General features: G+C 29.5%; 2 protein-coding genes and 1 long non-coding RNA gene across 3 annotated transcripts; 1 reads left to right on the forward strand and 2 right to left on the reverse strand.

Annotated features, from left to right (window-relative positions):
* The first annotated feature begins 1,566 nt into the window (after window positions 1-1,566).
* LOC121129462 (uncharacterized) lies at window positions 1,567-2,282 on the forward strand. Its single transcript, XM_040725188.2, has one exon. The coding sequence runs from the start codon at window positions 1,614-1,616 to the stop codon at window positions 2,112-2,114; it is 501 nt and encodes a 166-aa protein (XP_040581122.1). The 5' UTR covers window positions 1,567-1,613; the 3' UTR covers window positions 2,115-2,282.
* Window positions 2,283-4,830: 2,548 nt separating this feature from the next.
* On the reverse strand, window positions 4,831-6,404 carry LOC139907171 (uncharacterized). Its single transcript, XR_011783600.1, has 3 exons — window positions 5,719-6,404; window positions 5,526-5,665; window positions 4,831-5,462 (listed from the first exon to the last, which is right to left on the reverse strand). It is a non-coding gene; the product is annotated as an uncharacterized lncRNA (long non-coding RNA).
* A 4,143-nt stretch (window positions 6,405-10,547) lies between these two features.
* Window positions 10,548-14,953, reverse strand: LOC121129712 (uncharacterized). Its single transcript, XM_071893448.1, has 2 exons — window positions 14,770-14,953; window positions 10,548-11,077 (listed from the first exon to the last, which is right to left on the reverse strand). Exons 1-2 carry the CDS (start codon window positions 14,936-14,938, stop codon window positions 10,740-10,742), a joined length of 507 nt encoding a protein of 168 aa, XP_071749549.1. The 5' UTR covers window positions 14,939-14,953; the 3' UTR covers window positions 10,548-10,739.
* Between the last annotated feature and the right edge of the window lie 602 nt (window positions 14,954-15,555).

The raw sequence follows: 15,555 nt of genomic DNA on the forward strand, positions 1-15,555 counted from the left end.
TCCATTAAAATCACATTTTTTTGTAATTTAGTCATGCTACCACAAGTTTTGAAACAAAGACGTAATTTCATTCTATGATCTCTATGCTATCCTAATTATTTTTTTAAATTCGAAAAACTTATTTTTTAACATATATTCAAATAAGTTGATGTAGTGAAATGCAATAATAATAATAAAAACCTTCATCCATAAAAGTATTTTTTTTTACGGGTAGTAGAATAATGTTAATGAATCTTTTTGAAAAGTAAATAAATAGTACTGACAAATTTATAGTCCATAGCCAATAAATTTATATATTAAATGTTTGACAAAATATAAATGAAAAAAAGTTTTCTTCGTTATAGTCTCCATTTTCATGTCCATTGCTTGTTTAAGTTGAAGAATTGAGCTGTTGTTGCAGTAGTATTTGGTAGATCTGTATGCAAAGACAAATATAATTTCAAAGTTGATAACCTTTCATGACGCTTCTTTTAGGCTTTGATATCTGCAAGTACAAAAATAAATAAAGTAAGTGTTATTAAATATGAACTAAGTGAATCACATACAAAAAAAATCACTGCTCAATTTTAAATAGCCACAGCAATTTTGTTTTTCAGCACTTAATGTAAAAATTGTGTTAAATTATTCAACACTAATGGACACGCTTTTTTGGAACGTCCACAATTACATATTCTAAGATCTTTTATTCTGATGGACACTAACGTTAATATAATTACAGCAATAATTCTATTCGGCGTATCATCAAAATATAAAGAAAGTACTCTTAAAGTTAGGTCAAATGGGAATGCTTTATTAAATGTTAAGAGCTACCTAGCAAAGAATATTACTCTTACAGAACCTGAGGTGGCGGATGATATTCGTACTTTTTAATTTTGGCGGTGGCAAGATATGGTGAGTTCGAATTGAAGATCCCTAGGACGCTTGAGGGGGCTTGGCACTGGGCCTCAGATATCATTCATTAAAAGCATCATGACAATTTTCGACTTTCGAGAACATACTCAGATTATAAAAAAACCAACAACAAAAAAAAAACAACGAGCTATTAGTTTGTTTAAAAGCAAAAGATTGTATATTATTGATTTTGATGCAAAGGTTTTTGGGTTATGATTAGGTTGATTTTATATTTATAAAACTTAATCTGGTGAATAAATTTTAAACTATAATGTTTAATTACATTTTTGTCTATTTGCTGTCTAAAGAAAGGTTAAGTCAATGGAAGATGATTTTTATTTAAAACAGTTGTAGATTAAGTCGTGAAAATATATTAAAAATTATCCAAATAATTTTTTTGTTTAACTGATTATAGTATAAGTTTTAATATTTTTATAAGATTAAATGAGTTTATTCCCATACAGATTCAAAATTAAATGAACACTCATTATTATGATTAAATTTTTTAGAATTTGTCATATCCTATATTAGAAAAGGACAAACCCACTTTAATATATCCAAGTATGATGAAAATTAATGATATTGAGAGCACTCATTCGTCAAGAAAAATAAATAAAATAAAATACGCCAGCCCATTTATCATCTACGCCTCCATACAAGATCCTATAAAACATGAGGTAGCAAATAAATAATCAAGCAGTTTTAAATCAGAAGTCCTAAACATGTATACAAAATCATTATTGGCCTGCATTGCTATTAGCTTTGCTTTAGCTAATGCTGCACCACAATTATACTATAATCCAATCCCTCCTCCAGCAACTGCTCCAGCACCCCCTCCTGCGCCAGCACCTGCCCAAGTCTATGGACCATACCCACCCCCTCCACCACCACCTCCTCCTCCCCCACCACCAGCACCTGCATATGGCCCCTATGGACCCCCTTCACCACCAACTCCTCCTCCACCTCCACCAGCAAACTATGCTTATGCTTACTCCGTATTAGACGCTGAATCTGGTGTAGATATATCTGCAGATGAACAAGCTGATAATGGTGCCGTTTCTGGATCCTACAAGGTTGCTCTTCCCGATGGTCGCATCAAAACTGTTACATACACCGTTGAAGGAGATAGTGGATTTGTTGCTGATGTTCAGTACGAAGCTGCTCCTGCTTCTTTAGCTCCAGTACCCGCACCATATCCGACTTATGTACCTTACTCCTTTTAAATCCATATTATTTAGTGGGTTAATTAATATTTATATGTTATTCTCGAATGCTTTGTTATTAAATTATGAATTTTGTTAGCATGGGTGTAAAATTTAATATTTTACTTATATTAAATATAATAACATAAAACAAAATATTTTATTAAAATATAAAAAATGTTAAATAAATTATAATTCAAAAAGAAACAACCACTTATTTTACTCGATAAGTATATTTATCAAGTGATACTAAAAGTATTTTGAATCAAATATACTCAAAATAATAGATTTTATCAACTCATATTTACAACTTCCAATCCTTTTAATATTGAAATTTCAATGAAAGAACATAAAACTATCGTAAAAATTAAGTAATGCAATCTTCCATTACAATAACTTCTATACGAGTTCATTAAAAATGCAGTTCGAAAACGGGTTGTAATATACAATCAATAAATTTACATTAATATGAAATCAGGCATTTCTTCTTAATAATTTATATATTGTCAATTCAACATAGAGTTTGTTATTTATATTACTCATTTTACATAAACTTTATTCTGTTATTTCATTTTTTACATTGGACTTTTATTCATTTAAAATAATTTTGTTAATCTGTTTGGTAACATGCATGAAAGCATGGGAGCTGGATGTGTCTCTATTAAAAAACCACCAAACAGATGTAAGGGTTCAGGAAATCATCAATAAATGTATTCACAAAACTACAATACATAATAGTTCGAACGACGTCTTAAACCCTCAAATTCATCTTGGACTGCACTACGAGAGAATAAAAAAAAGCTATTTGTTAAAAAAATAAAAAAAGGAGGATGAAGTCCCTGGAATCATAGGATCTGAACAAAAGTGAATAAAGTCCCACTCTGAGCGAAAAGTTATGTGATTTAGTCCATTCGTCCAGTAGAGGATGTTTTATCCGAACTGGACTGAATAACAGTGCAAAAGTGCATGTACCATATGAACGCATAAAAAACTGGAAAATAATCAAATGTCAAAGACATATATTGACATATTTTTCAGAAAATCATAAGTCTAATACCCTTGTAATTACCAAATAATAATAGGAATTCTTTGAATACAAAAAATGTAAAATATTAAGCGGTATTTATGACCAATGTTAAAATGTTATTTGGTAAATTATCTATATGAAAAATATTTCAAACAATTGGCTTCGATTGCAATACCGCAAGCTTTTGCAAGTTATTACAGCCAATGATAATTTCTTTGGTAGAGATCCAAGATATGTCCAAAACCTAAGTCCCCTCATAATTCTAACCTTCTCTTATAAAATATACAGTGGTGTTCTTAGCAAAATAATTAGCAAAGCCCTTAAAAAAACCTTCACCATGCTCAAAAAGGTTATGTTGGAGGAAAATGCATAAAAGAAAGCGAGTATAACTAAGCATTGATGTCCACATTGATTTAAAAAATACTTTCTACAGTATTTTTCATAATTTCATATTTGAATGCTTAATTAGTTAGGGGTTTGGCAATAACTACACGAGGATGGTTCCCCTTGTTTGTGCAACATCTATACAAATTACTGAAATGATATAAATAGTTTTGAAATTAGATAAGGTTGTTACCAAGGATATCCCTTCTCTTCCAGCCTAATCATATTAGCAATGGATCAACTAACTGAGAAAACTTCTGCTAGGGATTCATATCTTTTTAGAAGGAACTTCCCCGAAGAATAAATGTTTGGAACTCTCTTATCCTTCCTAAAGTAATATATCGTATATGAATAACACCTTATTTTGAGAGATGTACAAACAGGATTGAAGAGTTGTGCACAAATTTTCTACCGCAGTTTCATTCAAAAAATGATCATATGGGAGCGAGTTATCCATTTTACAAAATATGGGGGTTGAGGTTGCTCCCAATTAAAATATTCTGGAACAAAACATATATTTAAGTTTCTTAAGATTGATGAATGGAACTTGCGCAGAGCATAATCTTTTGAGAAACAATTTAAAAAAAGTGGGACATTAATAATACTAATTTTGTTCTCTTCAAATGTTCTTTTGCTGCTATTGAAAATGTAAAAATTCTAAAAATAAGTAAGATAACCAAAAACATATTAAAGAACTCACTTCTTTCATTTTTTTCAATATTATTGTAAGCCGAGGAGTCATTTTTATTTGGTCCAGAGACTAAAAATAATGTATTTTATATGTTGCAAAAATTGATTATTAAAACGCAGTCATGTATATAATTTATTATTAATTTGTGATTAAGATGAATTAAAATGGCCCCAGAATAGTTTTTTCCATATTTCTATATTGCTGAATCCTAAATTAGAAAAAAATATGCAAATCATAGTCTAAATTACTTTTGATCAGTGCTTATGACTATAGTTGATAATATTGTAGAGAAAAACGCGTGCAAGGAGGAGGGGGAAAAAAGACATATGGTATCATTGATAAAATACTGATGTGATTATCATCTGCCTGCTTTATTATGATTTTTGAGGGTATAACGAATGTATTTATTAGCAAAATGTTTAATGAAGATATACTACGTATAATTGACTTCGACGTTTTTTATCCGTTACAGTAGATTTGAAAACGTCACACCCCATGAAATTGTAATTCATTATGAACCTTATTCTCTGAATAATAGCTAATGAAACGACAAAGTAGAGTATTTGAAATATATTTGAAGCTCAAAGTTTAAAAAAGAAGGCTTTAATTAAATATAATCTACATACTAAAAATAAACCATTAAACATTTAAGTTAAATATACAAAATTAAACAATTAAAATCATATAACTATTAATAATAATAAATTATAAATACAGAATATTGAAATAATAGATTGATCCAGATAATTTTTTCTTGTTTTAACATCGGAATTCAGTTAAATATGTCATAACTTTAGGTTGCAATACACAAGCGAGACGTGGAGTTTAATCAAAAAGATAATCACCCCTCTTCTTCATGTGGAAGTTGCTATATACAATTGTGCACAGGATAGATATATCTCTACCGATGAGATCTAACTAATTATTAATAATAAAGTAAATGTCAAAATCATAAAATTAGACAATAAATATACTAATAAAAAATTTTTATAAATAAATTCATCGTAAAGATTTAGAGCAAATCTAATTATGTAGTAATGTCCGGCGATATTACTCCCTATTAAGAGCATCAAAAAAGATTTTTCCCCGTTATATAGGTATGCTTATATAACAACATACTATTATCATGATGGATATACACAATTGTTAATTATAATGCAACACCCAATGTAACTACCCTCGTTGTTGTGACCATTTAAACAGTTGTTTTTGCCTTTTATGAGTTTTCTGAACACCATTTCTTGGAGCCCATCAACCATAGCTAAGCCTTTAGTGATAAAAAAGTAATATTTATTGACTATGTAATATTCGAAAAACCTAATTATCATACCCAAGTCTTAAAGCGAAGTAAGTAGTCTCAGACAAACTAGTTGCAAACCATCCAAGGCTACTACCCCCGTTGTTGTGACCATTTAAGCAGTTGTTTTTGCCCTTTACTGAGTTGTGTATCATAATTGTTGATATGTTTAGCTAAAATAGAATCATATTTTATGGTTAGATTTAAAAAAAAATTGAATACTTACTGTGAGATAGTAGAAAATTCAGAGTTCCATTTCGATATTCGTAAATACTTTTTACTGATAACTTGATCATCATTTGGTGTGGATGACTCAAAACATTTTTATATGTATTTCTATATATGACATCAGTACCAACATCCTCCATTAATTTAATGATGGTTCCTCGGGAAGGGATATGTTTACCCTTGTATTTCTCCATAAATTTTTTGAACGTAGATGATATGCAATGGATAAGGTTATATTACATGCAATAAGCATCTTTGTGAGATCAGAGTTAATGTCTGACTTGATGTATTGATTATTAACTTGATTTTTTAGATGAATATCCATTCTCTTGATATGAGATGAGTATAATGAGTGGCGTGTAATTCTAGACAGGGGACTAAAGGCACATTTATATCGACAAATCCGACAAACCATCTGTTTCTCATCCGGTAAGTATTTTCCAAATTCCTGGGCCTCCATTTTCATAAATCCAGACAGAAGGCGACGTCATTTTGGGGATTTTATTCAGTTCTCTATCGACTATCACCATCTCATATTATATTAATATTGAATAATAAAGGCGGGAATGATAACGTTCATGATTGATAGAAGAACATGTATATTATTTAATCAATGATGCCATAAGTAATTCTTCTTTTCTCCTCGCACGCTTTTCTATTCTTACCAAAATTATCACCCTTACTTATGACACATATATAGATAACATATTAAGAAGTAAGGGTAGGAAGTGTTATAGTAATATACTTTGTACATTCAGATAATGTACTCACATTTGCTGACATTACTTTAAAATTTTATAAAATAGAAAACTATCAAAAAACTAAGCACTTAAAAACACCTGAAACTTTTATGGGAAGGAGGACTAACTTCTGTTGGAACAATATTTAGCTCGTGTAGATACAGAGCTAGGCAATTTCTTGTCATTGATTAGAACCAAAAGATTAGTCTCAAGCTACCGTTCTAAAACCAGTAACTTCGAGTCTTCAATACCCTGCTTCATAGAAGTGGAAACACTCTCATATAGTTAAATAAGGTTTGCAATAATCTGTGAGAACAATGGAGTGTCGTCTCTTATCGTCACGAAAAGAATGGAAAGACCGGACCTGAAAGAAATGGCTAAGGAACTAAACCTAAAAACAATATTAAAAAATACGATTGGCCACCTCTTCTTTATTTATGAATAAATCAAAACAAATGGCTTGGTGTAGAATGTGCTTTTTTTGTGTCAATATTTTTTTAAAATATTATAATGGGTAAAGTACATATAATTTCCAGATAACAGCGTTTTCACGGTTGAATGTTGCTTTTATCTTCTGGGTTTTGTCCAAGCTTGTTTATACAAATCTCTTAAGCTTTTGTTGCAAAATGGATATTTTACAAATAATGATTTTCCAATCTTTCCATCAAGAAACCCTCTTTCTTGATGATTTTTCGTCATTCCACTATTATCTTTTGTTCCTTCGTCGTTATTTTATCTGTGACGTTTTATTTAACAACATAATCGTTTACAGAGTATTCAGCAAAGTTCATACTTGGACTAATATTAAATTATAGCTACTGATGTAACCATTATTTCTTACGTACCTTGTTTTCTTAAGGGCTAGACAATTGGTTTTAGTATGTTCAAACAGCTTTCCTTTGAAGTATTACAATCTTTACATTCAAGACAAAATTTTCATATTTTTCGATAACAGGAATAATTGCTGGTTATGTCTTTTCTGGCACTTTCAGAATGTTTCCAACAAAGCTATAATGTACAATTTTTTAGTGTGGGAAAATTCAAGAAAAGTTATAATAATTTAATTATATATAAAAATAACAATAATTTATGATATTGTTAACATTATATTGAAAATATATTCAAAATAGAAATTTCAACTTTTTTATGTTGATAAAATTTACATTTCATATTTTTATTTTACTCAATAGGTATGTAGATATATTGACAAAAAGTTATTGTAATGCATTAAAGTGAAAATAATCATATCAATAAATTATATAAATTTATTTTCAAATTTCTGTTATAAGGATTTAGTATCATAAAAGACGTATTTACCTTAGTATTTTATTTGATCTGTGTATGTGATATATAGAAATAAAAAGGATAAACCAAAAAAAAAGAGACAATTCAAAATTGAAATGACACTAATGAATTCATATTTAAGCAGTTACTGAGAGGGGAATCTAAAATTTAATTACAATTTTATCCCTGTCATTTTTATTACAAGGCTTAACTACACAATTAAACGACAGTTGAAACAAAAATAAAACAAGTTTTGCTTTTATCTAATATCTTTAAGTGTCGAAATATCCAAGAAACATCAAAAAGGCAACACGTATGGGATCTCCTCCACGCCGCTGCCAGTGCCAATAAGGCTGCAGAGATATCTGAGATCTCCATTTTGACTGCTTATAGTATCATTAACTCCATGACAGCCCCAAACAGCCAAGAAGAACCAAAACTTTTTCTACAACAACATGGTTGACTTTTGGCCTGTCTCTATGAGGCCCAATGATAGCACTGACCTCAACCTCCTGGACTGTGTAGCTTAGAACGTCTTAGAAAATAATGTCTGCCACACCTCTCAACTAAATTTTGAATCGTACCATCAAGACAGTGTAGTACAGCCTTCATAGTCAAGAACTGACAGTTTTTCAGTCGGAGAACATATTGAATAAAAAGAAACTATATATATTATTTAGACATCACTAATAGGCTTAGAGTTTTCATATCTTGATTCCATAAAAATCACGTTTTCTCGTTATTTAGTCATGCTACCACAAGTTTTGGGTACCCACTCGGTATAAGGTTATATATACTTACAATTGGTATCCCTCTAAAGCAAAGAGGTCATTTCATATTTAATATCTTTATACTATAATAATTATTTTTTTTAATTTAGAAAAAGTGTTTTTGAACTTAGATATAAATGGTTGTATTATTAATCCAAGAATTTATTTCTACTAATATAATTCATATTTTGTTATAAATCAAGCATTTTATATTTATTCAAATTTCCTTATAGTATTCTATATTACACTGTTTGTTAATATTTTACAAGGGCTTTCTTCAAAAAATAGATTGGGACAGAATGTAATATTCTTTCCTTTCAATATTTCATATTTATTTCATAAGTATATTTACATAAATATACAAATTTTATTATATTATTTTAAAAAATTCCAAAAATATCAAAGGCTTTCAATTATTTTTCAAAAAATGTGTGCAAAAAATTATTATCACAGTTTTTTTGACGGATTTACTGTGTTATGTATCAGAAGTAGAAGGACAAATTGCAAATCTAAGTCAAGTCAATAACCATTTTTTAAGTCCCACGTATTTTCTCACGCGCCCAAGTCTTTATTTATTGTTCATGTTTCCAGTTCGAACCTTTATATTTCTTTATAACTCATTTTGTATTTATAATTCTTTATTTGTTGATTTGAATACTAATGCTGTTTCAAATTTCAATATCAATTATTTAAAATATATCAAAAGAAATTACCAAAAAAAAACACGAGTTGTTAAGTACTTAAAGTGAATATATTTCTTAGTTTTTTCTGTATAAAAGTTAAACACATAAAATAATATTCTTGAAGTCCTGTTAAAAAATTGAAATAATGTCAAAATATTGTCTCCAGTCTTCAAAAAATTAACTGGATTGGAAGTCTATAACTCCATGATGTAATTAATGTCTATAAACACTTCATTCCACAATTTAAGATGGGTTGCATATAAGCATTTGAATGTGGATCGCATTTTGCCACAATAAATGAAGAAGAATTAGGATACACATAACCTTTATACGTATTTAAATCTGTTTTTAAACAATTAAAGGGTATAATTATTTAGGATAATTAAAAATAATTCAAGGATCCAGTTTATTAACTTATAGCTCAAATAACAGTATTATATTAATAAAAATATAAAAAATTCAGGTTTACAAACTTTTTTCCAACTATATTCTACCCTCTTGCTTATATTTAAAACTGTTATATGTATATATTATCTGATAACATATACCGATATATTAAACTTAATGAAATTTAATGTTGTAAAAATTGCATTACTTTTTTAATTTACGATAGGTTGATGTTCGTATGTTTAAGTCTTTAGTTAAGAAAAATGTTAAAGTACGATATCGTATTTTGCTCAAAATAATGTTAACATCACTTAATATAAATAATTTTCCTGCAAATGTTTTCCCGGTTTGCTCGGGTTTGCAAAAAGAAATACAATTTTTTTCCCTAATTTTTCAAAACAAAACTAACAAATATAAATGATTGAAATTTGTATAGAAAAAAAAAAAAACCTACCAGGATTTTTTTCGTACTTTAATCTGAGATACAGAGACGCTGGAGCATCAAATTTTTCTGAGGAAATACAAAATACTGGGCATCCCGAACAAAAAAATATATATTGAATAATGTGGTGGGAAAAATAACCCCCATAAATGATAACTTTTTTGATTTTGAATACATTTAGAAAACGTCATTATTCGTATAATTTTTTTTTTTGAGACGCCAGACGTTTTTTTGATTTTGAATACATTTAGAAAACGTCATTATTCGTATAATTTTTTTTTTTTTGAGACGCCAGACGTTTTTTGATTTATAACTCGACCTCCTATCTAGTCTCCTTGAGCTTCAAAAACTATTTTGGTGTTTTAAGTATGGAATAAGCCTTCCTTAAATGACACCCCCAAAAATCGGCACCGGCTCAAAAGAGGCACCCATTCAAAGTTTCAGTCTCCTAAGTGCAACGGTGTGGGCACCCATAATAGATACATACACACAGACACAATCTAACTGCTTTATATATAATTAAATTAGTCGTTAAATTTATTTTTGTATAAAAATTTGTTTTAACATTTTTATATTATAGTAAAATGTTTGTTCATGATGTTATTACGAATACATGTAAAGTATGAAGTGTACTAACAACGGTTATTATTTAATAACAAAGCGTTTGAGAATAACAAATATATATATTAGTGAACCACTAAACAAAAGGGATTTTATAAGGAGTAAGGTACATATGTTGGATAGGGTGCAGGAGCTTGAACTGGAGCTACAGAAACAGGAGCAGCTTCGTATTGAACATCAGCAACGAATCCACTGTCTCCGACTACGGTGTAGGTAACAGTCTTGATGCGACCATCGGGAAGAGTCACCTTGTAGGATCCAGAAACGGCGCCATTATCAGCTTGTTCATCTGCAGAGATATCTACACCAGATTCAGCGTCTAATACAGAGTAAACATAGGCATAGTTTGCTGGTGGAGCTGGAGGAGGAGGTGGTGGAGAAGGGGGTCCATAGGGGCTATATGCAGGTGCTGGTGGTGGGGGAGGAGGAGGTGGTGGTGGAGGGGTGGGTATGGTCCATAGACTGGGGCTGGTGCTGGTGGAGGAGGGGGTGGTGGAGCAGGTGCAGGAGGGAGGATTGGTTTATAGTAGAATTGTGGTGCAGCATTAGCTAACGCAAAGCTAAGTGCAATGCAGGCCAATAATAATTTTGTATGCATGTTGAAGTCTTCTGATTTAAAACTGCTTGATTATTCAATTGCTACTTCACTTTTTATATGATTTGAATTCATATGTAGAAAATGGGCAAGCGCTAGTTTAAATATTTTATTATAGTTATTTCATGCGTTAGCGTTATTCTTCTTTTTCTTATTTTTAAACAAAGAGTGCTCTCAATATTTTTCTTTAATGATACTAAATTGCATTTTTTAATTTATGTTGTATTTAACAAAATATAAAATAAAAGAAATGTGTATTACGAAGTTTTCCTACTTACTATTCGTTTTTTATACTCAATTTGCAACTACAATCTAGTAAATATACCAATTTAAATTTAAATCAATTGTGTATTTGTTGTTTTTTTCTCACAGTTTTTTAATAACTAATATTTCTACATACTTGCTATATGTATAAATCTATACTTTAGGAAGAGTAATTGATGAAATGGCTTAAAAAAATTATTGATAGAAATTACTCTTGACTTTTGAACAGTTAAATTACAAAAATCTACTGACAAGCAAACAAATAATTAATGTTCACTTTTATATAGGGTTATTTAATAATAGGTTAATATTAAGGAATGTGGGGGAAACATTAAGAAGACGTAAAACTCCTCAAAGTTCTTCTTTTATCAACTTTGAATCTTTTTGTATATACCTATCTGACCTTGCTGAATTCATTTTTACCATAATCAACGTATATCCAAGGCTTCTCATTATTGATATAGGCTTCGTGATGGTTCATCGTCCGATCTTAATGCTTACATACCAAACCTGATAGACATGTTAGCCAGGCACCACTCTTCCTAAAGGATCGTCGAAACTTTTGTCAGTTTTATGGTGATTCCCACGTTAATGACATCTAATATTTCGTTTTCTCTTGACATTCATTTCAGTTATATTAGTATCGGAGTTATTCTATTTTTTAACAACAGTCGTTAATAAAGGATTTTGTCGATGATGGAATAATGAAAAATAACATAATATTTACTCTACTTAAAACAACATAAACAAAATTTTACTTCACAATTTAGATCCGCATAATGAATACGACGTTTTATATTAGTGTTTTTGTAAAAATATGCTTTCTTTTATAAGCTAAGTTCATTATTTTAATAACTTTGACTGCAGATTATCTATCAACAATTTTAAATGCAACTTTGATATATCTATTACAAGTGCTTTTTTAGGTCAACTCATAAAATTTATCTAAAATTTTTTAAAGATATTACTTAAATTATCAAAATTGCGTCATCTTTCATTTTATCAAGTTTATTCAAATAGGACATATATCGTGTTAAATCATTCATAAAATATAAATTTGAAACAAAAAATGACTAATTCAAAAAGTTAGTTTTAGTTTTTGTAAATGAACAAGGATAAACATAGGAATTTTACACACATTTACTTGATAAGCATTTTTGAGCTATTTACTCCATATCAATATTCAGTTTTAAATATTTTAAAATAAAACATATGAGTTTGAGCTGAATCAGTTTTTTATTCTCCCTTTTTATTCTAGGTAGTGAAAGACAATCAATTTTTTTGAGATTAAATATTTCAAAACTTTTTTTCAATCATCCAAATTTATAAAGTTCTGGACTTTTTGAAATATTAATTTTGTAATACATCCTAAATTTTATACGAAATCTTTTTTAGAATATGATGTCTACAAGCAAACCAAAGTAACTTTTTATTTTTACAATATTTCAATATTTACATTTACAATAACACAATAAATTACAAAGTGTTTTGTCCAATATTAATTGAAGAAAAAGTATGGAAAAGACCCGAAAATTTGATATAAGAACCATAACATGTACAATGATTTTAGTATCGTTATAACACTATTACCTTCCAATGAAATGAATGTCTTTTAAGTATATAATATGTAATTCAATAATAAATATATTTGGAAGGAATAGAACTTGTTAAAAATCGCCAAATTGGTCCTTTTCAAAATTATTTTATATATGTAGTTATATTTCTTCTAAAAAAGTGAAAAGCCAAAACAAAATATGACACAATGGAGCAAACTTGATGTTCAACCGGTAATCTATATAAACATCCTTGATGAACTCCTTAAATACAAATTACACGGAAGTAATGTCTTAGCTTATATTTATGTTTTTATAATGAATCTATGTAACAACTCGTTTTCTTTTTTTATAAATGAACTCGTATATAAATGAATGTTATATTTAAAATAACATTTTGGTTTTTCTAATATTTGTTTATATATGTTTTATATGATAACATTTCCCGATATATTAAACTTAACAAAGTTTAATTTTTTATATATTACATTACTTTATTAATTACGATAGCTTGATGTTCCTATGTTTAAGTCTCTAGATAATAAAGAGTTAAAGTAGAAAAAGTGAGGATATCGTATTTTACTCAAAATAATGCTAGAATCACTCAATATAGATAACTATCCTGCAAACGTTTACCTGGTGCTGCACGGGCTTGCGAAAAAAATTCAATTTTTCTTTACTAACTTTTACAAAAAATACTAACAAATAGAATTTATTGAAATTGTATAGAAAAAAAAACCAACTAGGATTGTTTTTGTACTTCCATCTGAGATCCACAAACGCTAGAGCAACAAATTTTTCTGAGGAAAAACAAAAAAACTGGGCATCCCAAACAAAAATATATTTTGAAAAATTTGGTAGGAAAAATGACCCTCTATAAATGATAACTGTTTTGATTTTGAATACATTTAGAAAAACGTAATTATTCGTATAATTGTTTTTTTTTTTGAGACGCCAGTCATTTTCTGATTTATAATTCAACCTTATATATAGTCACCTTGAGCTTCAAAAACTATTTTCGTGTTTGGTGGAATAAGCCTTCCTTAAATGACACCCCAAAAAAAAAAAAAAAAAAAAAAAAATCAGCTCCAACATCTAAGCCTGACCAGGTTCAAAAGAGTCACCCATTCAAAGTTTAGTCTCCTAAGTGCAACGGTGTGGGCACCCTTAATAGATACAAACACAATCTAACTGCTTAATATATAATAAAATTAGTCGTTAAATTTCTTTTTGTATAAAATTTTTTTAACGTTTTTATAGCATAATAAAATGTTTGTTGATGATGTTATTACGAATACATGTAAAGTATGGAGTGTACTAACAAAGTTTATTATTTAATAACAAAGCGTTTGAGAATAACAAATATATATTAGTGAACCCGCTAAACAATAGGGATTTAAAAGGAGTAAGGTACATATGTTGGATATGGTGCAGGAGCAGGAGCTTGAACTGGAGCTACAGAAGCAGGAGCAGCTTCGTATTGAACATCAGCAACGAATCCACTGTCTCCGACTACGGTGTAGGTAACAGTCTTGATACGACCATCGGGAAGAGCCACTTTGTAGGATCCAGAAACCGCTCCATTATCAGCTTGTTCATCTGCAGAGATATCTACACCAGATTCAGCGTCTAATACAGAGTAAGCATAGGCATAGCTTGCTGGTGGAGGAGGAGGTGGTGGAGAAGGGGGTCCATAGGGGCCATATGCAGGTGGTGGTGGAGGGGGTGGGTATGGTCCATAGACTGGGGCAGGTGCTGGTGGAGGAGGGGGTGGTGGAGCAGGTGCTGGAGGGAGGATTGGTTTATAGTAGAATTGTGGTGCAGCATTAGCTAACGCAAAGCTAAGTGCAATGCAGGCCAACAATAATTTTGTATGCATGTTGAAGTATTCTGATTTAAAACTGCTTGATTATTGAATTGCTACCTCATGTTTTATATGATTTTGAATGGAGATGTAAGATGATAGATGGGCTGGCGCGTCCTGTGTTTCATTATATTTTTTTTGACAAATGAGTGCTCTCACTATCCTAAATTTTTTATATTCTTTAATATACTAACGTATAGTTGTACGGTTATAATATGTTTGTTTGAAAATCTAAGGATAAAAATAAAGAAAACTTATCATTGTGTTTTGATTTATTATGGGATCAAATTAATTAAATAAAAATAGTAACTCAAAAAATAAAACGTTTTGGGTTACGCAATAAATAGTTAAGTAATACACATAATTAAATTTATTAAATTATGTATCTATTTAATCGATTCTGGAATCAATAATAAGAATTAAAAGAATAAATGTATAAATATTAATTGGATGGATATATGAAACAAAAAAAGAAGTGTTATTGTTTTATTAATTTTCTCTTTGCACCAAAGTACAATAACTCTATTTTAATGAAATACAACACTATAGAACACAAAACTATCCCAAATAACAATAATACAAATTAAATAAAGAAAAAAAGACAAAGTCAACTGTCTAGGATATTTATAACA

Source organism: Lepeophtheirus salmonis, chromosome 14 (genome assembly GCF_016086655.4).
Source record: "Lepeophtheirus salmonis chromosome 14, UVic_Lsal_1.4, whole genome shotgun sequence".
Taxonomy (NCBI): Eukaryota; Metazoa; Arthropoda; class Copepoda; order Siphonostomatoida; family Caligidae; genus Lepeophtheirus; species Lepeophtheirus salmonis.